Raw genomic sequence first — 27663 nt, forward strand, 5'->3', positions numbered from 1 at the left:
CACATTCTGTGGGAATGACTCATGAAGAGCTCAGGATACTCCCAGAGCACAAAAAGCTTCAGGTTATCTCCTCCCAGCTGACACTTGGCAACAGACCACATGCAATTCCAGCCATTTGCATTGCAAAGTGAACAACGGGCATATAAATCACTTAACTTCTCAGACGTTCACATGACAGTGACACAAAGAGTAGATGATTAACAGCACTTAGCAATGACTAAATCAGAATTGGCATAAGGTTTTCTCCATGTCACAGAATTGGTATTTCATTTTTGTTCTCATCTCTGCTTTGCTTTGCATTGCACTTTGTTAATTGCTTCAGGAAATGGCTGGAGTTTACAGGCTGCCTGGAAATTGGGATGTTTTAAGAGAATGTACTGAGTGCATTGATCTGAATGATATCAAATCTATTCTCTTCTAACAGTGACCTTACCTGATTGTAGAGAGTACTGCTCTCCATTAATAGTTTACAACTCATGGTTCCAGTTTCCATCCATATTAAATATATTATAAACCTTTAAATTCAGAAGCTGCCAGTCAATATGCAGACATAGATACATAGAAAAGCCTCTGATGTTTGAACTCTGATTAGATGAAGAGGATGGATTTCCCTTTGAGCAGGGAAGGGCTCTTTGCTGGACACTGTGCTATAAAAAAAGCTATAAAAAAATCTACATGGGTAAATTTCTCACTCAAAATAAATAAATAAATAAATAAATAAATAAATACCCCACCTAACAACTCTACACAAGTCATCATAAGTACACAAACACATACACTCACCCTTAGCCTTTATCAACCACAAATTATCTCTTAAATATACTACAGCGGCAGGACACTCAGCACGTAGGTCCATCTTTCACTATTGAATAGATGACCTTATACGATGACCAGATGCTTCAGCAAGCATATAAAACATGTTAACTATGATGTTACATTACTTTTGTTCTCTGTTCCCTATAGGACAGTCCCAGAGCCCTGTACAAGCTGGTGCCTAAGCAGGTCTTGTAAACCCAAATTCAGAATTGTACTTCAGCATTGCAGTTTTCCTGAGATACACACATACTTATGTTGGTTTTCGTCTGATGTATCTGTCATTATTGTATCATTAAAACTAACAAATATTTTCAGAAGGCAAAATAAATTCTGGAGCTGTTAATTTCTTGATGCAAGTGCTCTCCACAGCGTGAAGGGGATTTCTGTACTTGCCATTTGAGTTTCTTGGAAATATATTTGAAAAATTTGAGATTGCAGCTTCTCATTTTTCTTTCGAAGCAACAAAGTGTCAGACATCATTAACTACGTGCAATGCACCTGAATACAAATGAGAAATAAAATGTCAAGAGAACATTAAAGCAGTGCTACCAGATACTGCAGTCACGTAATATCCACACAGATATGAAAAAACAAAACTGTTTCTAATGAAGTTGTAGTGGCAGCCTCACATTATAACAGACTGGCAGAATACGGATGAATGTAGCATTATCAATTTCAGTTTCTTAAAGAAAGAAGTTGATGATAGGATAGTCATTAATAGAGGAGGTATTGTTCTTAAACAACTTAGATCCAAGATTATAATTTCCAAGAAAGGTTTTATGTTTACCTTTCAACATTTGTGCCTGGAAATGTCCATATGGCTGTGACTTTTTATTCACACAGATTTGTCAAGTTTGCCTTAGGGTGGTCTTGATGTCCCTGCTCTGCAACCTGACAGGCAGATCCAAGGGGGATCAGGGAGTGATGGCTTTGCTGGACTGTAGCTTTCCCCCCTTGTACCCATTGGAATTAAAGAGTCTGCCCTTGTTGGGTGAGGAATGTTTATTGCTGGAGTAATTGCTGGTTGGAGTATTGCTGACTGCTACAACCATTTCAGTTTTCTGATTTAATTTTTCCATAAGGAAGTTCTAAAAGTTTCTCCATCAAACTTTTTCTAGTCTAAAGATTTGAAAGATGGCAGGTAAGCCTGGAGTTGTCACAAATTCCCATTTTCCAGTTCCAAGACCTGCTGTTGGATTAAATTTAGTAGGGAAGATTAAGCAATGTTTTTCTTATTTTCTGAGGGAGACTTAAACATACCTGGACATACACTCCCCTGGATAAAAAAAGTCCACCCTTAGTTGGTAATTTGCATTTCTGATTCCTGATGCCATGGCACAAACGAGTTGCTTTCCGAGACAATTCAGATTCGCAGAATTTCCTAGTAAGTTTATGCTGTTCAAATACCCCAAATAACCCAAAAAAGCAAACCAACAAATGAACTTCAGGGGATTGTGCAGACTTAGCTCCCTTTCTCACTAACCTTGTCAAATAAGTGTGGGAATTTTCAGGTCATCAATTTTAACATCTCTTATTTTTAAAGAAGTTGGCTTACTTTGGACTTGATGATCACTGAGGTCTTTTCCAACCTGTGTAATTCTATGATTCTAATTATATGATTCTATGATACTTTTTTTGTAGTGATCTCGGCATGTATGTGAAGACCAAAACTCTATTTTATTTTAATGCAATCATGCTGCTTTACTACTTCATTCTCTACATGAATGAAAGGAGAGAGTAATGGAGGCTTATCTTTGCCCAGTGTAATAATGGTATTACATTGATATGAATGATATTAAAACATAACCAGTAAAATAAAAAGGTATCTGATATACACACATATATATAATATATACACAAGACATATATACACATACACACACACATATAAGAAACAATTCAGTAAAAAAATATAGACATAATATAGTAGTCATTTCACAAAGTACCTAACCACAGCAAGCAGTACCTTTCCTGTGATTGGAATGGAGTTGCCTTTCAGGACACAGGCTCTTTTGACAGAGTTTTGACAGAGCTCCTTTTCTCCAATTAGATGGAGAAAGAGCAGGCAAACACTTGGGTACAGCTCAAATGAAATCCACAAGTTTCTACACTCATTTCCATTATCATTGTCTAATGTCTGTCACTTCTAAAGCAAGCTGTGACATTGCAGAACCAGGTCAATACCAGCTCCAACCACTGTTGTATCGATGGTAATGGGAGGATGGTTGGACTTGATGATCTTGCAGGTCCTTTCCAACCTTGTGATTCTATGATTCTATGACTGAGTCTGCCAAACCTCAGCACCTACTCCCTCTCATGTGTAAGAACTACTACTAAACTCATTTGAGTTCAGGAGAACATTCATTAGACATGTTCAATCACAAAAAGTGACCTCTTGGTCTTACAAATAAACATTAATGGGAGGAGACATAATAGCCTGTTAGGTCATATAACTTTAGGTAATGATTTACAAGAAGGAGCTAAGAGAGGTTTTCTTCCAATATCACTAACTTCTACCATCAGTATTCATGTTATGGTAACAGTAACACTCACTGTCTTTAGTTTTACAGCTCTCACACAGAAATGATGGACCTGCACAAAGAGAACTTTGTCTCAAGGGAACACGTGCTGCTTCTCTCTTGGTCTGCATAGTTCTCTCATTTCAGTCTCCCTGTGGATGTTTCTTCTCACTAGTGGATGTGATTAATAACAGTTCAGTAAAACAAACAAACAAACAAACAAACAAATATTTAAAACATCAAACTCCTGTTTGCTGCAGAGCAAATGATCATAAATGAACTGCTGCAATTTTCCATAATGACAGCATATACAAAACACTGCCTTGCACGTGACCAAAAGATGTATTTTAAGGCATGTTCTCAATGCTGTCTGTAACAAAATATAGCTTCAGAAATAACTTCACAAAACAATTCAGCACAACAGCTACAAAAGGCATGTCATATCCTCACAACAGTGCAATCATAGAATATCCTGAATTGGAAGGGGCACACAAGAATCATCAAGTCCAGATCCACACAGAACTGCCTAAAATCCAAACCTTCTTTCTGAGAATGCTGTCCAAATGCTTGAACTCCTTCAACGTGGGGCTGTGCCCACAGCCCTGTGCAGCCCATTCCATGCCCAACGCCCTCTGGTGCAGGCCCTGGCCCTGGCCACCAGCTGCCACACACACACGTATGGAGTACCGCAAGACCATGAAGACATCTAACCGAGCAGCCAGGAGACAGAGACACCTAGAACCATATCCTGGAAGGCACCGGCATTTCTACATATGCCTTTTAGATGCCGGGACCAAGACCAGACCCAGTACAGACCTCTGGGGGACGCCGCTAGTTACAGGCCTCCAGCCAGACACCGCACCACCACCAACAACCCTCTGCACTCTGCCAGTCAGCCAATTCTCGACCCGCTTCACTGTCCACTCATCTATCCCATACTTCCTCAGCTTTGTTATAAGGATGTCACGGGGGACAGTATCAAAAGCCTTACTGAAATCAAGGTAGACTACATCTACCACCCTCCCCCTGTCCACCCAGCTAGTGACATCTTCATAAAAGGCCACCAGGTTGGTCGAGCACGACCTCCCCTTGGTGAACCCATGCTGAGTACTCCTGATAACCTCCTTATCACCCAGTTGTCTGGAGATGGCATCCAGCACAAGCTGTTCCATCACCTTCCCGGGGACAGAGGTGAGGCTGACTGGCCTATAGTTACCCGGGTCTTCCTTCTTGCCCTTTTTGAAGACTGGAGTGACATTGGCCGTCCTCCAGCCTTCAGGCACCTCCCCAGTTCTCCAAGACCTCTGACAGATTACAGAGAGAGGCTCAGCAACAACCTCCGCCAGCTCTCTCAGCACCCGCGGATGCACCCCATCAGGTCCCGTGGATTTATAGACCTTAATGTTTGCTAGGCACTCACGGACCACCTCTTCCCTGACTAAAGGGGAATCTCCCATTCCCCGGTCTCAGGAACTTGCTTATTAAGATCAGAATTGTTTACTCCAATTAACGCCATTTAAGAAAATTTTAAAACTACATTAATAAAGATTCACAAAAAAACAAGAGACTACAGTTCTGGTTCAGATCCTGGAATATCCAGTAATACTCATTATGAGTTGCCCCTAATGTGTGCTATTTAGTCTGTCGTGATCCCTTAAGGGAGTAAAAGAATTGGTGAAAACTAGTCTAACTGCAGGCAAACCTAAGGGAGGCCCTGGGAACTCAGAAAAACATAGACAAGGCTCAAGATGGACAGGCCCACTTTATTTACAGCTCTGCAGACAGGCAGAAACACACTCGTCTCAGAGATCCCTCTCTTGAGTCAAGAAGTCAAGAGTGGACAAAGATTGAGATTTAAAGTGGACCTGATAATAAAAAGAATATCGCATCAGCAAAAACTGAAGAAATTGAAGCAAATGCAACCAAAAAAATCAGGTTAAGAACAAGACGTGTTTAATCTGTAATCGCCCCTTAGGGTAGTACAATATATGAAGCCAACTGCTTTCTCTGCAGTAAAACCCGAGGGAAACAAAGGAAATCCAGTCCGGCCACGCGCCTCAGAACAGGGCCGATGCCGCGGCCATGGAGGCCCAGGGCAGCTGAGGGGGGCCGAAGGGTGGGGCCGAAGGGTGGGGATGGGGCGTCTGTGACGGCACAGCGCGTCACAATGCGGCGCTGGCATCGAGGCCAGCAGCGGGCAGCGCTGCTCCACTTTGGCCTGGGCCAGCGGTGAGTGCAGCAGCACGGGGAAGGCTGTGCTGGGCCGGGCGCGACCTGCGGCCCGCGAGGGGTTTGGGAGCCTGCAGTGCCGGCAGCGAGCGCTCAGGGGAGCCTGTGAGCGGCTCTCTGGGCAGCCAGCAGCGGCGCTGGCCTCAGCCCCCGCTGCCTCCCAGCTCCCTCGGCCCCGCTCCTACCTGAGCCCAGCGCTCCTGGACCCGCTCCCCCAGCCGTGCTCGAGCTCCCACCCAGCCCCACTGACCTCCCCTCTCTCATCTCTTCCAGATCATGGCTTTGGCGTTTTTCTTCGCCTTGTTGGCGCAGAGAGTGGCTTTCGTTGGTGATGAGTTGGACGTGGAAACGCTGGAACGCATGCGTGAGCGTGAGGTGTTTCTGCAAGAGCAGATGACACTTCAGTGGCAGCACGTAGAGAACCTGGGGCAGAGCTGGATAGGCATTCGAGCCTTGTCCTCTGTGTTGCCTTACCGGAAGGTTTGCAGCCTTCTTGAACGCATGCGTGAGGTGTTTCTGCGAAAGCGGATGGAAAAGCTTCCGCTTCCGCTTCCGCAATTAGAAGAGAGCAACCTGAAGAAGAGCGGGGTGGATATTCAAGCCTTGCTCTTCTCTGTGTTGCCTTACTGGAAGGTTTGCAGTGTTCTTTGCATTCTCTTCCTTTTTCTCTGGTTCATGTGGAAGATCTATAAAAAGTTCCAGAGAAGTGAAGACATCAGTGATGAGGAGAGCTCCATCAGTAAGCAGGAGCAGCAGGAGGAGCAACAGGCTGATGCGCTCTGGCCAGACCAAATTCATCGAGACAACTGTGAGCAGATACTCCTCCTATTTGGTCGCCTCATCAACTTATGCCAGTATCTGGTGTCAGATACTTTCTTTCCGGTGCCAGAGCGCCCCATCGGGGTGGGCAGTGCCTATGAAGGCTGGTGTCCCCCTGAGAAGGAACCCCTCTTCTGCCTGCTTGTGCCCCTGTCGGCCCCCCGTGGGCACGTTTTCCACCTTGATCTGGGAGCCGCAGGGGAGCTGCCAGCAAGGAACTCCCGCATCCATGTAGATCTGGAATGCACGTGCGGGAGGGAGCCGGAGATGGGTATGCGGTGCTTCCTCCACACCTCCAAGGAAGAGCTGGGAAATCAGCACCCCAGCCTACTATGTGACTTCTGCGAGGACGCCTACCTAGATGTGGAGAAGACTGCCCGATGGTTCCAGGTGCTGATCACACATGCCTGGAAATACATGCCTGAGGCAGAGACGTGCAGCATGAATGTGATGCCGTCCGGGCGCTCCTGCAGGATTCATCTGACAGACATCCACAAAACAGCCTGCGTTGTTGAGATTGTGTTTGGCGTCCAGCAAGAAAATACGGACATCTTTCTGAGCAGCCAGGAGACAGAGGCTGCTTTTACCCCCAGCACAACCTGGCCACAGAGTTGTGCGGTGGCTGAGGCAAAGTTTTTCCAGCACATAGCCACCCGTGACCAGTGGAACACTTTCAACCTCACATATGTGCAAGTGGGTGCCCACATCCTGGCGGGACAGACTTTTTCTCCCTACCAACTGAGGACAGTGCTCATGCACCTCCTGACTGACATCCCTTTGAAAAGCTGGCATGGGAGCTATTTCCTGCAGCGGATGGATGACATCTTGCGCTACCTGTGCTGCTGTGTGGAGGAGAAATGCCTGAACCATTTCCTCATAGGAAATGAGGATGTGCCTGCGGAGATTATCTTGCCGCAGGAATTCCGAGCGTCCCGACCGCTCAACCTCCTCCAGCACCTGGTGCAAGATCCAGACAGTTATGAGCAGGCACTGCAGGAGTTGTGGGAGCTGCAAGATCGGCTCACAAGCCTGCTGTTCTATTGGAAATGAGAAACGCCCACTTGTCCTACAGACGAGCACTCTGGACGTGGAGAAGACACCACTCAGCAGGCAGTCGGAATTGCTCCCAAATGTTTTCTCCACAACAAACCAACAGTGCGGTAGCCAGAGTGCCGAACTGAATATGCACAAGGGAGCAGCTGGTGTGAGACTACACTGTCCTTCCTTCCTTCACCACCCTGAGGACCACCTGGGGAGAGAGAAGATGCTCAGCCTCCTATACCAACTCTCCAGGATATGGAGAAAACTGCAACCTGGTTCCAGGAACTGGTGAGAGAAGCCTGGGTAGCTATGCCTCAACTGTCAACAAACAGTGCAGCGCGAGTTGAGGCCCTCCATCTGCTTCTGCAAGCTCCGGCTGACAACCACCTCTTGCAGAGTCCTCTGGATTGAGCTCAGGCTCAGAGTACAGCAAGAGGACTTGGACACATTTCTGTCCTTTGAGTAGGCAGGGGCTGTTGATAGCAGAAGCACGAGGAGGCCGCAGAGATGCGATGCAGCAGAGACTTCTTTGGGAAACAGCCGCTACAGCAGGCTACATCTGATGGATTTCAAAAGAAGCTGCTTACTTAAGGCAGCGTTTGGAGTACAGCAAGACCATGAAGACATCTATCCGAGCAGCCAGGAGACAGAGACAGCTAGACCCATATCCTGGTAGCCACCGGCATTTCTACATATGCCTTTTAGATGCCGGGACCACATGGAGTGAAGAATCATCATCTTATCTTTGTTCACACTGAAAATATAGTTAAATACTTAAATATAGTTAATGTAGATCAGAAAACGCATATTATTAAAACATATACATCGATGTTTCATCAATGTATATGTTTTAATTAAAATTTAATAAAAATTAATAAAAAATTATAAAATTTATAAAAATTATAAAAAATTATAAAAATTAATAAAAATTAATAAAAATTAAAAAACAAACAAAACTAGTGGTGTATGTGCCCTTCTTTTGGTGAAACTAATGCATCAGCTTTGGAACACCGGTGGATGGCGAGCTGAGACTAACAATTGCAGAAGCTGGCTTTAAGCTTGACTGTGTTCATTAGACACTATTTTTGGGCTTTGTAACTTGGGTTCATGGTGAAGGCATGGCCAGGACCCCCTTTTCTGCAGAGCTGGCACTGACATCGGCAAGGAAAAAAAGTAACACAAATACATTAATGTGACTTAAGGCAGGGTAAACCCATGTCACTGCAGCTGACTTTCCTCCCATTCATCAAAAATTCTGTAGCAACTAAGCAAATACAAAGCAACTAAAAACCGCCAGCTAGGCCAAAGACAGTAAATGTTCCCATGCTTTTAACTGGAGAGAGAAGTAAAAAGTGTTGATCTGTAAGCCAAAGTAACACTCCTATCTTCCTTCTCTATACAGTCCTTCACATGTGCCACCATTCTGTTGTAGCATAATGAAGGACGTAATCCAGAAAGTGACATAGGTTCCTGTTAACCACGCTATTTCTTGATTCCAAGAATCATTTAACAGCCATTAAGAGGGAAGAAATTTTGGTTTTCAGATTTTATGTAAGACCACCACACAATTCTTGTCAGCAATATACATCACAGAATCACAGAGTTGTAGGGGTTGGAAGGGACCTCTAGAGATCATCGAGTCCAACCCCCCTGCCAAAGCAGGCTCCCTACACCACGTCGCACAGGTAGGCTTCCAGGCGGGTCTTGAATATCTCCAGAGAAGCAGACTCCACCACCTCCCTGGGCAGCCTGTTCCAGTGCTCCGTCACCCGCACTGTAAAGAAGTTCTTCCGCACATTTGTGCGGAACTTCCTATGCTGTACTTTCATCCCATTACCCCTAGTCCTATCCCCACGCACTACTGAAAAGAGACCAGCCTCACCACTATGGCTCCCACACCTCAGGTATTTACAAACCTGGATCAAGTCCCCTCTCAGCCTTCTTTTTTCAAGGCTAAACAGACCCAGTTCCCTAAGTCTCTCCTCATAGGGGAGATGCTCCAGGCCCTTCACCATCTTAGTGGCCCTCCGCTGGACTCTTTCCAAGAGATCCCTGTCTTTCTCGTACTGGGGAGCCCAGAACTGGACACAGTATTCCAGATGAGGCCTCACCAGGGCAGAGTAGAGGGGGAGGGTCACCTCCTTCGACCTGCTGGACACGCTCTTTTTAATACACCCCAGAATGCCATTGGCTTTTTTGGCTACAAGGGCACACTGCTGGCTCATGGTCAATCTGTCGTCCACCAGGACGCCCACGTCCCTCTCTGCAGAGCTCCTCTCCAGCAGGTCTTCCCCCAGCCTGTACTGGTGCATGCAATTATTTCTACCTAGGTGCAAGACTCTACACTTGCTTTTGTTAAACCTCATCCGGTTTCTTACTGCCCAGCTCTCCAGCCTGTCCAGGTCTCGCTGAATGGCAGCACAGCCTTCAGGCGTGTCAGCCAATCCTCCCAACTTCGTGTCATCAGCAAACTTGCTGAGGGTGGTCACTATCCCCTCATCAAGGTCGTTGATGAAGATGTTGAACAAGACCGGACCCAGTACAGACCCCTGGGGGACGCCGCTAGTTACAGGCCTCCAGCCAGACACCGCACCACCACCAACAACCCTCTGCACTCTGCCAGTCAGCCAATTCTCGACCCGCTTCACTGTCCACTCATCTATCCCATAGTTCCTCAGCTTTGTTATAAGGATGTCACGGGGGACAGTATCAAAAGCCTTACTGAAATCAAGGTAGACTACATCTACCGCCCTCCCCCTGTCCACCCAGCTAGTGACATCTTCATAAAAGGCCACCAGGTTGGTCGAGCACGACCTCCCCTTGGTGAACCCATGCTGAGTACTCCTGATAACCTCCTTATCACCCAGTTGTCTGGAGATGGCATCCAGCACAAGCTGTTCCATCACCTTCCCGGGGACAGAGGTGAGGCTGACTGGCCTATAGTTACCCGGGTCTTCCTTCTTGCCCTTTTTGAAGACTGGAGTGACATTGGCCGTCCTCCAGCCTTCAGGCACCTCCCCAGTTCTCCAAGACCTCTGACAGATTACAGAGAGAGGCTCAGCAACAACCTCCGCCAGCTCTCTCAGCACCCGCGGATGCACCCCATCAGGTCCCGTGGATTTATAGACCTTAATGTTTGCTAGGCACTCACGGACCACCTCTTCCCTGACTAAAGGGGAATCTCCCATTCCCCGGTCTCAGGAACTTGCTTATTAAGATCAGAATTGTTTACTCCAATTAACGCCATTTAAGAAAATTTTAAAACTACATTAATAAAGATTCACAAAAAAACAAGAGACTACAGTTCTGGTTCAGATCCTGGAATATCCAGTAATACTCATTATGAGTTGCCCCTAATGTGTGCTATTTAGTCTGTCGTGATCCCTTAAGGGAGTAAAAGAATTGGTGAAAACTAGTCTAACTGCAGGCAAACCTAAGGGAGGCCCTGGGAACTCAGAAAAACATAGACAAGGCTCAAGATGGACAGGCCCACTTTATTTACAGCTCTGCAGACAGGCAGAAACACACTCGTCTCAGAGATCCCTCTCTTGAGTCAAGAAGTCAAGAGTGGACAAAGATTGAGATTTAAAGTGGACCTGATAATAAAAAGAATATCGCATCAGCAAAAACTGAAGAAATTGAAGCAAATGCAACCAAAAAAATCAGGTTAAGAACAAGACGTGTTTAATCTGTAATCGCCCCTTAGGGTAGTACAATATATGAAGCCAACTGCTTTCTCTGCAGTAAAACCCGAGGGAAACAAAGGAAATCCAGTCCGGCCACGCGCCTCAGAACAGGGCCGATGCCGCGGCCATGGAGGCCCAGGGCAGCTGAGGGGGGCCGAAGGGTGGGGCCGAAGGGTGGGGATGGGGCGTCTGTGACGGCACAGCGCGTCACAATGCGGCGCTGGCATCGAGGCCAGCAGCGGGCAGCGCTGCTCCACTTTGGCCTGGGCCAGCGGTGAGTGCAGCAGCACGGGGAAGGCTGTGCTGGGCCGGGCGCGACCTGCGGCCCGCGAGGGGTTTGGGAGCCTGCAGTGCCGGCAGCGAGCGCTCAGGGGAGCCTGTGAGCGGCTCTCTGGGCAGCCAGCAGCGGCGCTGGCCTCAGCCCCCGCTGCCTCCCAGCTCCCTCGGCCCCGCTCCTACCTGAGCCCAGGGGCTGTGGCTCCTGGACCCGCTCCCCCAGCCGTGCTCGAGCTCCCACCCAGCCCCACTGACCTCCCCTCTCTCATCTCTTCCAGATCATGGCTTTGGCGTTTTTCTTCGCCTTGTTGGCGCAGAGAGTGGCTTTCGTTGGTGATGAGTTGGACGTGGAAACGCTGGAACGCATGCGTGAGCGTGAGGTGTTTCTGCAAGAGCAGATGACACTTCAGTGGCAGCACGTAGAGAACCTGGGGCAGAGCTGGATAGGCATTCGAGCCTTGTCCTCTGTGTTGCCTTACCGGAAGGTTTGCAGCCTTCTTGAACGCATGCGTGAGGTGTTTCTGCGAAAGCGGATGGAAAAGCTTCCGCTTCCGCTTCCGCAATTAGAAGAGAGCAACCTGAAGAAGAGCGGGGTGGATATTCAAGCCTTGCTCTTCTCTGTGTTGCCTTACTGGAAGGTTTGCAGTGTTCTTTGCATTCTCTTCCTTTTTCTCTGGTTCATGTGGAAGATCTATAAAAAGTTCCAGAGAAGTGAAGACATCAGTGATGAGGAGAGCTCCATCAGTAAGCAGGAGCAGCAGGAGGAGCAACAGGCTGATGCGCTCTGGCCAGACCAAATTCATCGAGACAACTGTGAGCAGATACTCCTCCTATTTGGTCGCCTCATCAACTTATGCCAGTATCTGGTGTCAGATACTTTCTTTCCGGTGCCAGAGCGCCCCATCGGGGTGGGCAGTGCCTATGAAGGCTGGTGTCCCCCTGAGAAGGAACCCATCTTCTGCCTGCTTGTGCCCCTGTCGGCCCCCCGTGGGCACGTTTTCCACCTTGATCTGGGAGCCGCAGGGGAGCTGCCAGCAAGGAACTCCCGCATCCATGTAGATCTGGAATGCACGTGCGGGAGGGAGCCGGAGATGGGTATGCGGTGCTTCCTCCACACCTCCAAGGAAGAGCTGGGAAATCAGCACCCCAGCCTACTATGTGACTTCTGCGAGGACGCCTACCTAGATGTGGAGAAGACTGCCCGATGGTTCCAGGTGCTGATCACACATGCCTGGAAATACATGCCTGAGGCAGAGACGTGCAGCATGAATGTGATGCCGTCCGGGCGCTCCTGCAGGATTCATCTGACAGACATCCACAAAACAGCCTGCGTTGTTGAGATTGTGTTTGGCGTCCAGCAAGAAAATACGGACATCTTTCTGAGCAGCCAGGAGACAGAGGCTGCTTTTACCCCCAGCACAACCTGGCCACAGAGTTGTGCGGTGGCTGAGGCAAAGTTTTTCCAGCACATAGCCACCCGTGACCAGTGGAACACTTTCAACCTCACATATGTGCAAGTGGGTGCCCACATCCTGGCGGGACAGACTTTTTCTCCCTACCAACTGAGGACAGTGCTCATGCACCTCCTGACTGACATCCCTTTGAAAAGCTGGCATGGGAGCTATTTCCTGCAGCGGATGGATGACATCTTGCGCTACCTGTGCTGCTGTGTGGAGGAGAAATGCCTGAACCATTTCCTCATAGGAAATGAGGATGTGCCTGCGGAGATTATCTTGCCGCAGGAATTCCGAGCGTCCCGACCGCTCAACCTCCTCCAGCACCTGGTGCAAGATCCAGACAGTTATGAGCAGGCACTGCAGGAGTTGTGGGAGCTGCAAGATCGGCTCACAAGCCTGCTGTTCTATTGGAAATGAGAAACGCCCACTTGTCCTACAGACGAGCACTCTGGACGTGGAGAAGACACCACTCAGCAGGCAGTCGGAATTGCTCCCAAATGTTTTCTCCACAACAAACCAACAGTGCGGTAGCCAGAGTGCCGAACTGAATATGCACAAGGGAGCAGCTGGTGTGAGACTACACTGTCCTTCCTTCCTTCACCACCCTGAGGACCACCTGGGGAGAGAGAAGATGCTCAGCCTCCTATACCAACTCTCCAGGATATGGAGAAAACTGCAACCTGGTTCCAGGAACTGGTGAGAGAAGCCTGGGTAGCTATGCCTCAACTGTCAACAAACAGTGCAGCGCGAGTTGAGGCCCTCCGTCTGCTTCTGCAAGCTCCGGCTGACAACCACCTCTTGCAGAGTCCTCTGGATTGAGCTCAGGCTCAGAGTACAGCAAGAGGACTTGGACACATTTCTGTCCTTTGAGTAGGCAGGGGCTGTTGATAGCAGAAGCACGAGGAGGCCGCAGAGATGCGATGCAGCAGAGACTTCTTTGGGAAACAGCCGCTACAGCAGGCTACATCTGATGGATTTCAAAAGAAGCTGCTTACTTAAGGCAGCGTTTGGAGTACAGCAAGACCATGAAGACATCTATCCGAGCAGCCAGGAGACAGAGACAGCTAGACCCATATCCTGGTAGCCACCGGCATTTCTACATATGCCTTTTAGATGCCGGGACCACATGGAGTGAAGAATCATCATCTTTGTTCACACTGAAAATATAGTTAAATACTTAAATATAGTTAATGTAGATCAGAAAACGCATATTATTAAAACATATACATCGATGTTTCATCAATGTATATGTTTTAATTAAAATTTTATAAAAATTAATAAAAAATTATAAAATTTATAAAAATTATAAAAAATTATTAAAATTAATAAAAATTAATAAAAATTAAAAAACAAACAAAACTAGTGGTGTATGTGCCCTTCTTTTGGTGAAACTAATGCATCAGCTTTGGAACACCGGTGGATGGCGAGCTGAGACTAACAATTGCAGAAGCTGGCTTTAAGCTTGACTGTGTTCATTAGACATTATTTTTGGGCTTTGTAACTTGGGTTCATGGTGAAGGCATGGCCAGGACCCCCTTTTCTGCAGAGCTGGCACTGACATCGGCAAGGAAAAAAAGTAACACAAATACATTAATGTGACTTAAGGCAGGGTAAACCCATGTCACTGCAGCTGACTTTCCTCCCATTCATCAAAAATTCTGTAGCAACTAAGCAAATACAAAGCAACTAAAAACCGCCAGCTAGGCCAAAGACAGTAAATGTTCCCATGCTTTTAACTGGAGAGAGAAGTAAAAAGTGTTGATCTGTAAGCCAAAGTAACACTCCTATCTTCCTTCTCTATACAGTCCTTCACATGTGCCACCATTCTGTTGTAGCATAATGAAGGACGTAATCCAGAAAGTGACATAGGTTCCTGTTAACCACGCTATTTCTTGATTCCAAGAATCATTTAACAGCCATTAAGAGGGAAGAAATTTTGGTTTTCAGATTTTATGTAAGACCACCACACAATTCTTGTCAGCAATATACATCACAGAATCACAGAGTTGTAGGGGTTGGAAGGGACCTCTAGAGATCATCGAGTCCAACCCCCCTGCCAAAGCAGGTTCCCTACACCACGTCGCACAGGTAGGCTTCCAGGCGGGTCTTGAATATCTCCAGAGAAGCAGACTCCACCACCTCCCTGGGCAGCCTGTTCCAGTGCTCCGTCACCCGCACTGTAAAGAAGTTCTTCCGCACATTTGTGCGGAACTTCCTATGCTGTACTTTCATCCCATTACCCCTAGTCCTATCCCCACGCACTACTGAAAAGAGACCAGCCTCACCACTATGGCTCCCACACCTCAGGTATTTACAAACCTGGATCAAGTCCCCTCTCAGCCTCCTTTTTTCAAGGCTAAACAGACCCAGTTCCCTAAGTCTCTCCTCATAGGGGAGATGCTCCAGGCCCTTCACCATCTTAGTGGCCCTCCGCTGGACTCTTTCCAAGAGATCCCTGTCTTTCTCGTACTGGGGAGCCCAGAACTGGACACAGTATTCCAGATGAGGCCTCACCAGGGCAGAGTAGAGGGGGAGGGTCACCTCCTTCGACCTGCTGGACACGCTCTTTTTAATACACCCCAGAATGCCATTGGCTTTTTTGGCTACAAGGGCACACTGCTGGCTCATGGTCAATCTGTCGTCCACCAGGACGCCCACGTCCCTCTCTGCAGAGCTCCTCTCCAGCAGGTCTTCCCCCAGCCTGTACTGGTGCATGCAATTATTTCTACCTAGGTGCAAGACTCTACACTTGCTTTTGTTAAACCTCATCCGGTTTCTTACTGCCCAGCTCTCCAGCCTGTCCAGGTCTCGCTGAATGGCAGCACAGCCTTCAGGCGTGTCAGCCAATCCTCCCAACTTCGTGTCATCAGCAAACTTGCTGAGGGTGGTCACTATCCCCTCATCAAGGTCGTTGATGAAGATGTTGAACAAGACCGGACCCAGTACAGACCCCTGGGGGACGCCGCTAGTTACAGGCCTCCAGCCAGACACCGCACCACCACCAACAACCCTCTGCACTCTGCCAGTCAGCCAATTCTCGACCCGCTTCACTGTCCACTCATCTATCCCATAGTTCCTCAGCTTTGTTATAAGGATGTCACGGGGGACAGTATCAAAAGCCTTACTGAAATCAAGGTAGACTACATCTACCGCCCTCCCCCTGTCCACCCAGCTAGTGACATCTTCATAAAAGGCCACCAGGTTGGTCGAGCACGACCTCCCCTTGGTGAACCCATGCTGAGTACTCCTGATAACCTCCTTATCACCCAGTTGTCTGGAGATGGCATCCAGCACAAGCTGTTCCATCACCTTCCCGGGGACAGAGGTGAGGCTGACTGGCCTATAGTTACCCGGGTCTTCCTTCTTGCCCTTTTTGAAGACTGGAGTGACATTGGCCGTCCTCCAGCCTTCAGGCACCTCCCCAGTTCTCCAAGACCTCTGACAGATTACAGAGAGAGGCTCAGCAACAACCTCCGCCAGCTCTCTCAGCACCCGCGGATGCACCCCATCAGGTCCCATGGATTTATAGACCTTAATGTTTGCTAGGCACTCACGGACCACCTCTTCCCTGACTAAAGGGGAATCTCCCATTCCCCGGTCTCAGGAACTTGCTTATTAAGATCAGAATTGTTTACTCCAATTAACGCCATTTAAGAAAATTTTAAAACTACATTAATAAAGATTCACAAAAAAACAAGAGACTACAGTTCTGGTTCAGATCCTGGAATATCCAGTAATACTCACTATGAGTTGCCCCTAATGTGTGCTATTTAGTCTGTCGTGATCCCTTAAGGGAGTAAAAGAATTGGTGAAAACTAGTCTAACTGCAGGCAAACCTAAGGGAGGCCCTGGGAACTCAGAAAAACATAGACAAGGCTCAAGATGGACAGGCCCACTTTATTTACTGCTCTGCAGACAGGCAGAAACACACTCGTCTCAGAGATCCCTCTCTTGAGTCAAGAAGTCAAGAGTGGACAAAGATTGAGATTTAAAGTGGACCTGATAATAAAAAGAATATCGCATCAGCAAAAACTGAAGAAATTGAAGCAAATGCAACCAAAAAAATCAGGTTAAGAACAAGACGTGTTTAATCTGTAATCGCCCCTTAGGGTAGTACAATATATGAAGCCAACTGCTTTCTCTGCAGTAAAACCCGAGGGAAACAAAGGAAATCCAGTCCGGCCACGCGCCTCAGAACAGGGCCGATGCCGCGGCCATGGAGGCCCAGGGCAGCTGAGGGGGGCCGAAGGGTGGGGCCGAAGGGTGGGGATGGGGCGTCTGTGACGGCACAGCGCGTCACAATGCGGCGCTGGCATCGAGGCCAGCAGCGGGCAGCGCTGCTCCACTTTGGCCTGGGCCAGCGGTGAGTGCAGCAGCACGGGGAAGGCTGTGCTGGGCCGGGCGCGACCTGCGGCCCGCGAGGGGTTTGGGAGCCTGCAGTGCCGGCAGCGAGCGCTCAGGGGAGCCTGTGAGCGGCTCTCTGGGCAGCCAGCAGCGGCGCTGGCCTCAGCCCCCGCTGCCTCCCAGCTCCCTCGGCCCCGCTCCTACCTGAGCCCAGCGCTCCTGGACCCGCTCCCCCAGCCGTGCTCGAGCTCCCACCCAGCCCCACTGACCTCCCCTCTCTCATCTCTTCCAGATCATGGCTTTGGCGTTTTTCTTCGCCTTGTTGGCGCAGAGAGTGGTTTTCGTTGGTGATGAGTTGGACGTGGAAACGCTGGAACGCATGCGTGAGCGTGAGGTGTTTCTGCAAGAGCAGATGACACTTCAGTGGCAGCACGTAGAGAACCTGGGGCAGAGCTGGATAGGCATTCGAGCCTTGTCCTCTGTGTTGCCTTACCGGAAGGTTTGCAGCCTTCTTGAACGCATGCGTGAGGTGTTTCTGCGAAAGCGGATGGAAAAGCTTCCGCTTCCGCTTCCGCAATTAGAAGAGAGCAACCTGAAGAAGAGCGGGGTGGATATTCAAGCCTTGCTCTTCTCTGTGTTGCCTTACTGGAAGGTTTGCAGTGTTCTTTGCATTCTCTTCCTTTTTCTCTGGTTCATGTGGAAGATCTATAAAAAGTTCCAGAGAAGTGAAGACATCAGTGATGAGGAGAGCTCCATCAGTAAGCAGGAGCAGCAGGAGGAGCAACAGGCTGATGCGCTCTGGCCAGACCAAATTCATCGAGACAACTGTGAGCAGATACTCCTCCTATTTGGTCGCCTCATCAACTTATGCCAGTATCTGGTGTCAGATACTTTCTTTCCGGTGCCAGAGCGCCCCATCGGGGTGGGCAGTGCCTATGAAGGCTGGTGTCCCCCTGAGAAGGAACCCCTCTTCTGCCTGCTTGTGCCCCTGTCGGCCCCCCGTGGGCACGTTTTCCACCTTGATCTGGGAGCCGCAGGGGAGCTGCCAGCAAGGAACTCCCGCATCCATGTAGATCTGGAATGCACGTGCGGGAGGGAGCCGGAGATGGGTATGCGGTGCTTCCTCCACACCTCCAAGGAAGAGCTGGGAAATCAGCACCCCAGCCTACTATGTGACTTCTGCGAGGACGCCTACCTAGATGTGGAGAAGACTGCCCGATGGTTCCAGGTGCTGATCACACATGCCTGGAAATACATGCCTGAGGCAGAGACGTGCAGCATGAATGTGATGCCGTCCGGGCGCTCCTGCAGGATTCATCTGACAGACATCCACAAAACAGCCTGCGTTGTTGAGATTGTGTTTGGCGTCCAGCAAGAAAATACGGACATCTTTCTGAGCAGCCAGGAGACAGAGGCTGCTTTTACCCCCAGCACAACCTGGCCACAGAGTTGTGCGGTGGCTGAGGCAAAGTTTTTCCAGCACATAGCCACCCGTGACCAGTGGAACACTTTCAACCTCACATATGTGCAAGTGGGTGCCCACATCCTGGCGGGACAGACTTTTTCTCCCTACCAACTGAGGACAGTGCTCATGCACCTCCTGACTGACATCCCTTTGAAAAGCTGGCATGGGAGCTATTTCCTGCAGCGGATGGATGACATCTTGCGCTACCTGTGCTGCTGTGTGGAGGAGAAATGCCTGAACCATTTCCTCATAGGAAATGAGGATGTGCCTGCGGAGATTATCTTGCCGCAGGAATTCCGAGCGTCCCGACCGCTCAACCTCCTCCAGCACCTGGTGCAAGATCCAGACAGTTATGAGCAGGCACTGCAGGAGTTGTGGGAGCTGCAAGATCGGCTCACAAGCCTGCTGTTCTATTGGAAATGAGAGACGCCCACTTGTCCTACAGACGAGCACTCTGGACGTGGAGAAGACACCACTCAGCAGGCAGTCGGAATTGCTCCCAAATGTTTTCTCCACAACAAACCAACAGTGCGGTAGCCAGAGTGCCGAACTGAATATGCACAAGGGAGCAGCTGGTGTGAGACTACACTGTCCTTCCTTCCTTCACCACCCTGAGGACCACCTGGGGAGAGAGAAGATGCTCAGCCTCCTATACCAACTCTCCAGGATATGGAGAAAACTGCAACCTGGTTCCAGGAACTGGTGAGAGAAGCCTGGGTAGCTATGCCTCAACTGTCAACAAACAGTGCAGCGCGAGTTGAGGCCCTCCGTCTGCTTCTGCAAGCTCCGGCTGACAACCACCTCTTGCAGAGTCCTCTGGATTGAGCTCAGGCTCAGAGTACAGCAAGAGGACTTGGACACATTTCTGTCCTTTGAGTAGGCAGGGGCTGTTGATAGCAGAAGCACGAGGAGGCCGCAGAGATGCGATGCAGCAGAGACTTCTTTGGGAAACAGCCGCTACAGCAGGCTACATCTGATGGATTTCAAAAGAAGCTGCTTACTTAAGGCAGCGTTTGGAGTACAGCAAGACCATGAAGACATCTATCCGAGCAGCCAGGAGACAGAGACAGCTAGACCCATATCCTGGTAGCCACCGGCATTTCTACATATGCCTTTTAGATGCCGGGACCACATGGAGTGAAGAATCATCATCTTTGTTCACACTGAAAATATAGTTAAATACTTAAATATAGTTAATGTAGATCAGAAAACGCATATTATTAAAACATATACATCGATGTTTCATCAATGTATATGTTTTAATTAAAATTTAATAAAAATTAATAAAAAATTATAAAATTTATAAAAATTATAAAAAATTATAAAAATTAATAAAAATTAATAAAAATTAAAAAACAAACAAAACTAGTGGTGTATGTGCCCTTCTTTTGGTGAAACTAATGCATCAGCTTTGGAACACCGGTGGATGGCGAGCTGAGACTAACAATTGCAGAAGCTGGCTTTAAGCTTGACTGTGTTCATTAGACATTATTTTTGGGCTTTGTAACTTGGGTTCATGGTGAAGGCATGGCCAGGACCCCCTTTTCTGCAGAGCTGGCACTGACATCGGCAAGGAAAAAAAGTAACACAAATACATTAATGTGACTTAAGGCAGGGTAAACCCATGTCACTGCAGCTGACTTTCCTCCCATTCATCAAAAATTCTGTAGCAACTAAGCAAATACAAAGCAACTAAAAACCGCCAGCTAGGCCAAAGACAGTAAATGTTCCCATGCTTTTAACTGGAGAGAGAAGTAAAAAGTGTTGATCTGTAAGCCAAAGTAACACTCCTATCTTCCTTCTCTATACAGTCCTTCACATGTGCCACCATTCTGTTGTAGCATAATGAAGGACGTAATCCAGAAAGTGACATAGGTTCCTGTTAACCACGCTATTTCTTGATTCCAAGAATCATTTAACAGCCATTAAGAGGGAAGAAATTTTGGTTTTCAGATTTTATGTAAGACCACCACACAATTCTTGTCAGCAATATACATCACAGAATCACAGAGTTGTAGGGGTTGGAAGGGACCTCTAGAGATCATCGAGTCCAACCCCCCTGCCAAAGCAGGTTCCCTACACCACGTTGCACAGGTAGGCTTCCAGGCGGGTCTTGAATATCTCTAGAGAAGCAGACTCCACCACCTCCCTGGGCAGCCTGTTCCAGTGCTCCGTCACCCGCACTGTAAAGAAGTTCTTCCGCACATTTGTGCGGAACTTCCTATGCTGTACTTTCATCCCATTACCCCTAGTCCTATCCCCACGCACTACTGAAAAGAGACCAGCCTCACCACTATGGCTCCCACACCTCAGGTATTTACAAACCTGGATCAAGTCCCCTCTCAGCCTTCTTTTTTCAAGGCTAAACAGACCCAGTTCCCTAAGTCTCTCCTCATAGGGGAGATGCTCCAGGCCCTTCACCATCTTAGTGGCCCTCCGCTGGACTCTTTCCAAGAGATCCCTGTCTTTCTCGTACTGGGGAGCCCAGAACTGGACACAGTATTCCAGATGAGGCCTCACCAGGGCAGAGTAGAGGGGGAGGGTCACCTCCTTCGACCTGCTGGACACGCTCTTTTTAATACACCCCAGAATGCCATTGGCTTTTTTGGCTACAAGGGCACACTGCTGGCTCATGGTCAATCTGTCGTCCACCAGGACGCCCACGTCCCTCTCTGCAGAGCTCCTCTCCAGCAGGTCTTCCCCCAGCCTGTACTGGTGCATGCAATTATTTCTACCTAGGTGCAAGACTCTACACTCGCTTTTGTTAAACCTCATCCGGTTTCTTACTGCCCAGCTCTCCAGCCTGTCCAGGTCTCGCTGAATGGCAGCACAGCCTTCAGGCGTGTCAGCCAATGCTCCCAACTTCGTGTCATCAGCAAACTTGCTGAGGGTGGTCACTATCCCCTCATCAAGGTCGTTGATGAAGATGTTGAACAAGACCGGACCCAGTACAGACCCCTGGGGGACGCCGCTAGTTACAGGCCTCCAGCCAGACACCGCACCACCACCAACAACCCTCTGCACTCTGCCAGTCAGCCAATTCTCGACCCGCTTCACTGTCCACTCATCTATCCCATAGTTCCTCAGCTTTGTTATAAGGATGTCACGGGGGACAGTATCAAAAGCCTTACTGAAATCAAGGTAGACTACATCTACCGCCCTCCCCCTGTCCACCCAGCTAGTGACATCTTCATAAAAGGCCACCAGGTTGGTCGAGCACGACCTCCCCTTGGTGAACCCATGCTGAGTACTCCTGATAACCTCCTTATCACCCAGTTGTCTGGAGATGGCATCCAGCACAAGCTGTTCCATCACCTTCCCGGGGACAGAGGTGAGGCTGACTGGCCTATAGTTACCCGGGTCTTCCTTCTTGCCCTTTTTGAAGACTGGAGTGACATTGGCCGTCCTCCAGCCTTCAGGCACCTCCCCAGTTCTCCAAGACCTCTGACAGATTACAGAGAGAGGCTCAGCAACAACCTCCGCCAGCTCTCTCAGCACCCGCGGATGCACCCCATCAGGTCCCGTGGATTTATAGACCTTAATGTTTGCTAGGCACTCACGGACCACCTCTTCCCTGACTAAAGGGGAATCTCCCATTCCCCGGTCTCAGGAACTTGCTTATTAAGATCAGAATTGTTTACTCCAATTAACGCCATTTAAGAAAATTTTAAAACTACATTAATAAAGATTCACAAAAAAACAAGAGACTACAGTTCTGGTTCAGATCCTGGAATATCCAGTAATACTCATTATGAGTTGCCCCTAATGTGTGCTATTTAGTCTGTCGTGATCCCTTAAGGGAGTAACAGAATTGGTGAAAACTAGTCTAACTGCAGGCAAACCTAAGGGAGGCCCTGGGAACTCAGAAAAACATAGACAAGGCTCAAGATGGACAGGCCCACTTTATTTACTGCTCTGCAGACAGGCAGAAACACACTCGTCTCAGAGATCCCTCTCTTGAGTCAAGAAGTCAAGAGTGGACAAAGATTGAGATTTAAAGTGGACCTGATAATAAAAAGAATATCGCATCAGCAAAAACTGAAGAAATTGAAGCAAATGCAACCAAAAAAATCAGGTTAAGAACAAGACGTGTTTAATCTGTAATCGCCCCTTAGGGTAGTACAATATATGAAGCCAACTGCTTTCTCTGCAGTAAAACCCGAGGGAAACAAAGGAAATCCAGTCCGGCCACGCGCCTCAGAACAGGGCCGATGCCGCGGCCATGGAGGCCCAGGGCAGCTGAGGGGGGCCGAAGGGTGGGGCCGAAGGGTGGGGATGGGGCGTCTGTGACGGCACAGCGCGTCACAATGCGGCGCTGGCATCGAGGCCAGCAGCGGGCAGCGCTGCTCCACTTTGGCCTGGGCCAGCGGTGAGTGCAGCAGCACGGGGAAGGCTGTGCTGGGCCGGGCGCGACCTGCGGCCCGCGAGGGGTTTGGGAGCCTGCAGTGCCGGCAGCGAGCGCTCAGGGGAGCCTGTGAGCGGCTCTCTGGGCAGCCAGCAGCGGCGCTGGCCTCAGCCCCCGCTGCCTCCCAGCTCCCTCGGCCCCGCTCCTACCTGAGCCCAGGGGCTGTGGCTCCTGGACCCGCTCCCCCAGCCGTGCTCGAGCTCCCACCCAGCCCCACTGACCTCCCCTCTCTCATCTCTTCCAGATCATGGCTTTGGCGTTTTTCTTCGCCTTGTTGGCGCAGAGAGTGGCTTTCGTTGGTGATGAGTTGGACGTGGAAACGCTGGAACGCATGCGTGAGCGTGAGGTGTTTCTGCAAGAGCAGATGACACTTCAGTGGCAGCACGTAGAGAACCTGGGGCAGAGCTGGATAGGCATTCGAGCCTTGTCCTCTGTGTTGCCTTACCGGAAGGTTTGCAGCCTTCTTGAACGCATGCGTGAGGTGTTTCTGCGAAAGCGGATGGAAAAGCTTCCGCTTCCGCTTCCGCAATTAGAAGAGAGCAACCTGAAGAAGAGCGGGGTGGATATTCAAGCCTTGCTCTTCTCTGTGTTGCCTTACTGGAAGGTTTGCAGTGTTCTTTGCATTCTCTTCCTTTTTCTCTGGTTCATGTGGAAGATCTATAAAAAGTTCCAGAGAAGTGAAGACATCAGTGATGAGGAGAGCTCCATCAGTAAGCAGGAGCAGCAGGAGGAGCAACAGGCTGATGCGCTCTGGCCAGACCAAATTCATCGAGACAACTGTGAGCAGATACTCCTCCTATTTGGTCGCCTCATCAACTTATGCCAGTATCTGGTGTCAGATACTTTCTTTCCGGTGCCAGAGCGCCCCATCGGGGTGGGCAGTGCCTATGAAGGCTGGTGTCCCCCTGAGAAGGAACCCATCTTCTGCCTGCTTGTGCCCCTGTCGGCCCCCCGTGGGCACGTTTTCCACCTTGATCTGGGAGCCGCAGGGGAGCTGCCAGCAAGGAACTCCCGCATCCATGTAGATCTGGAATGCACGTGCGGGAGGGAGCCGGAGATGGGTATGCGGTGCTTCCTCCACACCTCCAAGGAAGAGCTGGGAAATCAGCACCCCAGCCTACTATGTGACTTCTGCGAGGACGCCTACCTAGATGTGGAGAAGACTGCCCGATGGTTCCAGGTGCTGATCACACATGCCTGGAAATACATGCCTGAGGCAGAGACGTGCAGCATGAATGTGATGCCGTCCGGGCGCTCCTGCAGGATTCATCTGACAGACATCCACAAAACAGCCTGCGTTGTTGAGATTGTGTTTGGCGTCCAGCAAGAAAATACGGACATCTTTCTGAGCAGCCAGGAGACAGAGGCTGCTTTTACCCCCAGCACAACCTGGCCACAGAGTTGTGCGGTGGCTGAGGCAAAGTTTTTCCAGCACATAGCCACCCGTGACCAGTGGAACACTTTCAACCTCACATATGTGCAAGTGGGTGCCCACATCCTGGCGGGACAGACTTTTTCTCCCTACCAACTGAGGACAGTGCTCATGCACCTCCTGACTGACATCCCTTTGAAAAGCTGGCATGGGAGCTATTTCCTGCAGCGGATGGATGACATCTTGCGCTACCTGTGCTGCTGTGTGGAGGAGAAATGCCTGAACCATTTCCTCATAGGAAATGAGGATGTGCCTGCGGAGATTATCTTGCCGCAGGAATTCCGAGCGTCCCGACCGCTCAACCTCCTCCAGCACCTGGTGCAAGATCCAGACAGTTATGAGCAGGCACTGCAGGAGTTGTGGGAGCTGCAAGATCAGCTCACAAGCCTGCTGTTCTATTGGAAATGAGAGACGCCCACTTGTCCTACAGACGAGCACTCTGGACGTGGAGAAGACACCACTCAGCAGGCAGTCGGAATTGCTCCCAAATGTTTTCTCCACAACAAACCAACAGTGCGGTAGCCAGAGTGCCGAACTGAATATGCACAAGGGAGCAGCTGGTGTGAGACTACACTGTCCTTCCTTCCTTCACCACCCTGAGGACCACCTGGGGAGAGAGAAGATGCTCAGCCTCCTATACCAACTCTCCAGGATATGGAGAAAACTGCAACCTGGTTCCAGGAACTGGTGAGAGAAGCCTGGGTAGCTATGCCTCAACTGTCAACAAACAGTGCAGCGCGAGTTGAGGCCCTCCGTCTGCTTCTGCAAGCTCCGGCTGACAACCACCTCTTGCAGAGTCCTCTGGATTGAGCTCAGGCTCAGAGTACAGCAAGAGGACTTGGACACATTTCTGTCCTTTGAGTAGGCAGGGGCTGTTGATAGCAGAAGCACGAGGAGGCCGCAGAGATGCGATGCAGCAGAGACTTCTTTGGGAAACAGCCGCTACAGCAGGCTACATCTGATGGATTTCAAAAGAAGCTGCTTACTTAAGGCAGCGTTTGGAGTACAGCAAGACCATGAAGACATCTATCCGAGCAGCCAGGAGACAGAGACAGCTAGACCCATATCCTGGTAGCCACCGGCATTTCTACATATGCCTTTTAGATGCCGGGACCACATGGAGTGAAGAATCATCATCTTTGTTCACACTGAAAATATAGTTAAATACTTAAATATAGTTAATGTAGATCAGAAAACGCATATTATTAAAACATATACATCGATGTTTCATCAATGTATATGTTTTAATTAAAATTTAATAAAAATTAATAAAAAATTATAAAATTTATAAAAATTATAAAAAATTATAAAAATTAATAAAAATTAATAAAAATTAAAAAACAAACAAAACTAGTGGTGTATGTGCCCTTCTTTTGGTGAAACTAATGCATCAGCTTTGGAACACCGGTGGATGGCGAGCTGAGACTAACAATTGCAGAAGCTGGCTTTAAGCTTGACTGTGTTCATTAGACATTATTTTTGGGCTTTGTAACTTGGGTTCATGGTGAAGGCATGGCCAGGACCCCCTTTTCTGCAGAGCTGGCACTGACATCGGCAAGGAAAAAAAGTAACACAAATACATTAATGTGACTTAAGGCAGGGTAAACCCATGTCACTGCAGCTGACTTTCCTCCCATTCATCAAAAATTCTGTAGCAACTAAGCAAATACAAAGCAACTAAAAACCGCCAGCTAGGCCAAAGACAGTAAATGTTCCCATGCTTTTAACTGGAGAGAGAAGTAAAAAGTGTTGATCTGTAAGCCAAAGTAACACTCCTATCTTCCTTCTCTATACAGTCCTTCACATGTGCCACCATTCTGTTGTAGCATAATGAAGGACGTAATCCAGAAAGTGACATAGGTTCCTGTTAACCACGCTATTTCTTGATTCCAAGAATCATTTAACAGCCATTAAGAGGGAAGAAATTTTGGTTTTCAGATTTTATGTAAGACCACCACACAATTCTTGTCAGCAATATACATCACAGAATCACAGAGTTGTAGGGGTTGGAAGGGACCTCTAGAGATCATCGAGTCCAACCCCCCTGCCAAAGCAGGTTCCCTACACCACGTTGCACAGGTAGGCTTCCAGGCGGGTCTTGAATATCTCCAGAGAAGCAGACTCCACCACCTCCCTGGGCAGCCTGTTCCAGTGCTCCGTCACCCGCACTGTAAAGAAGTTCTTCCGCACATTTGTGCGGAACTTCCTATGCTGTACTTTCATCCCATTACCCCTAGTCCTATCCCCACGCACTACTGAAAAGAGACCAGCCTCACCACTATGGCTCCCACACCTCAGGTATTTACAAACCTGGATCAAGTCCCCTCTCAGCCTTCTTTTTTCAAGGCTAAACAGACCCAGTTCCCTAAGTCTCTCCTCATAGGGGAGATGCTCCAGGCCCTTCACCATCTTAGTGGCCCTCCGCTGGACTCTTTCCAAGAGATCCCTGTCTTTCTCGTACTGGGGAGCCCAGAACTGGACACAGTATTCCAGATGAGGCCTCACCAGGGCAGAGTAGAGGGGGAGGGTCACCTCTTTCGACCTGCTGGACACGCTCTTTTTAATACACCCCAGAATGCCATTGGCTTTTTTGGCTACAAGGGCACACTGCTGGCTCATGGTCAATCTGTCGTCCACCAGGACGCCCACGTCCCTCTCTGCAGAGCTCCTCTCCAGCAGGTCTTCCCCCAGCCTGTACTGGTGCATGCAATTATTTCTACCTAGGTGCAAGACTCTACACTTGCTTTTGTTAAACCTCATCCGGTTTCTTACTGCCCAGCTCTCCAGCCTGTCCAGGTCTCGCTGAATGGCAGCACAGCCTTCAGGCGTGTCAGCCAATCCTCCCAACTTCGTGTCATCAGCAAACTTGCTGAGGGTGGTCACTATCCCCTCATCAAGGTCGTTGATGAAGATGTTGAACAAGACCGGACCCAGTACAGACCCCTGGGGGACGCCGCTAGTTACAGGCCTCCAGCCAGACACCGCACCACCACCAACAACCCTCTGCACTCTGCCAGTCAGCCAATTCTCGACCCGCTTCACTGTCCACTCATCTATCCCATACTTCCTCAGCTTTGTTATAAGGATGTCACGGGGGACAGTATCAAAAGCCTTACTGAAATCAAGGTAGACTACATCTACCGCCCTCCCCCTGTCCACCCAGCTAGTGACATC

The 27663-nt window shown here is 49.1% G+C and overlaps 4 protein-coding genes across 4 annotated transcripts; all 4 read left to right on the plus strand.

Moving 5' to 3' along the window:
* Window positions 1-6145: 6145 nt before the first annotated feature.
* Window positions 6146-7794, plus strand: LOC146761523 (inositol 1,4,5-trisphosphate receptor-interacting protein-like 1). The gene has a single exon (XM_085543843.1). The coding sequence runs from the start codon at window positions 6240-6242 to the stop codon at window positions 7431-7433; it is 1194 nt and encodes a 397-aa protein (XP_085399969.1). The 5' UTR covers window positions 6146-6239; the 3' UTR covers window positions 7434-7794.
* Window positions 7795-11972: 4178 nt separating this feature from the next.
* On the plus strand, window positions 11973-14052 carry LOC146761524 (inositol 1,4,5-trisphosphate receptor-interacting protein-like 1). Its single transcript, XM_085542012.1, has one exon. It carries the CDS (start codon window positions 12067-12069, stop codon window positions 13258-13260), a length of 1194 nt encoding a protein of 397 aa, XP_085398138.1. The 5' UTR covers window positions 11973-12066; the 3' UTR covers window positions 13261-14052.
* Window positions 14053-17787: 3735 nt separating this feature from the next.
* Window positions 17788-19867, plus strand: LOC146761525 (inositol 1,4,5-trisphosphate receptor-interacting protein-like 1). The gene has a single exon (XM_085542013.1). The coding sequence runs from the start codon at window positions 17882-17884 to the stop codon at window positions 19073-19075; it is 1194 nt and encodes a 397-aa protein (XP_085398139.1). The 5' UTR covers window positions 17788-17881; the 3' UTR covers window positions 19076-19867.
* Window positions 19868-23609: 3742 nt separating this feature from the next.
* LOC146761526 (inositol 1,4,5-trisphosphate receptor-interacting protein-like 1) lies at window positions 23610-25689 on the plus strand. Its single transcript, XM_085542014.1, has one exon. The coding sequence runs from the start codon at window positions 23704-23706 to the stop codon at window positions 24895-24897; it is 1194 nt and encodes a 397-aa protein (XP_085398140.1). The 5' UTR covers window positions 23610-23703; the 3' UTR covers window positions 24898-25689.
* Window positions 25690-27663: the final 1974 nt, after the last annotated feature.

The sequence above is a fragment of the Coturnix japonica genome, chromosome 3 (assembly GCF_054131305.1).
Source record: "Coturnix japonica strain WE chromosome 3, WE-NBRP24, whole genome shotgun sequence".
NCBI classification, from domain to species: domain Eukaryota; kingdom Metazoa; phylum Chordata; class Aves; order Galliformes; family Phasianidae; genus Coturnix; species Coturnix japonica.

Excerpts from the sequence above, each read along its gene's own strand:
- LOC146761524 (XM_085542012.1), top strand. The coding sequence starts at position 12,067 with ATGTGGAAGATCTATAAAAAGTTCCAGAGAAGTGAAGACATCAGTGAT.
- LOC146761523 (XM_085543843.1), top strand. The coding sequence starts at position 6,240 with ATGTGGAAGATCTATAAAAAGTTCCAGAGAAGTGAAGACATCAGTGAT.
- LOC146761525 (XM_085542013.1), top strand. The coding sequence starts at position 17,882 with ATGTGGAAGATCTATAAAAAGTTCCAGAGAAGTGAAGACATCAGTGAT.
- LOC146761526 (XM_085542014.1), top strand. The coding sequence starts at position 23,704 with ATGTGGAAGATCTATAAAAAGTTCCAGAGAAGTGAAGACATCAGTGAT.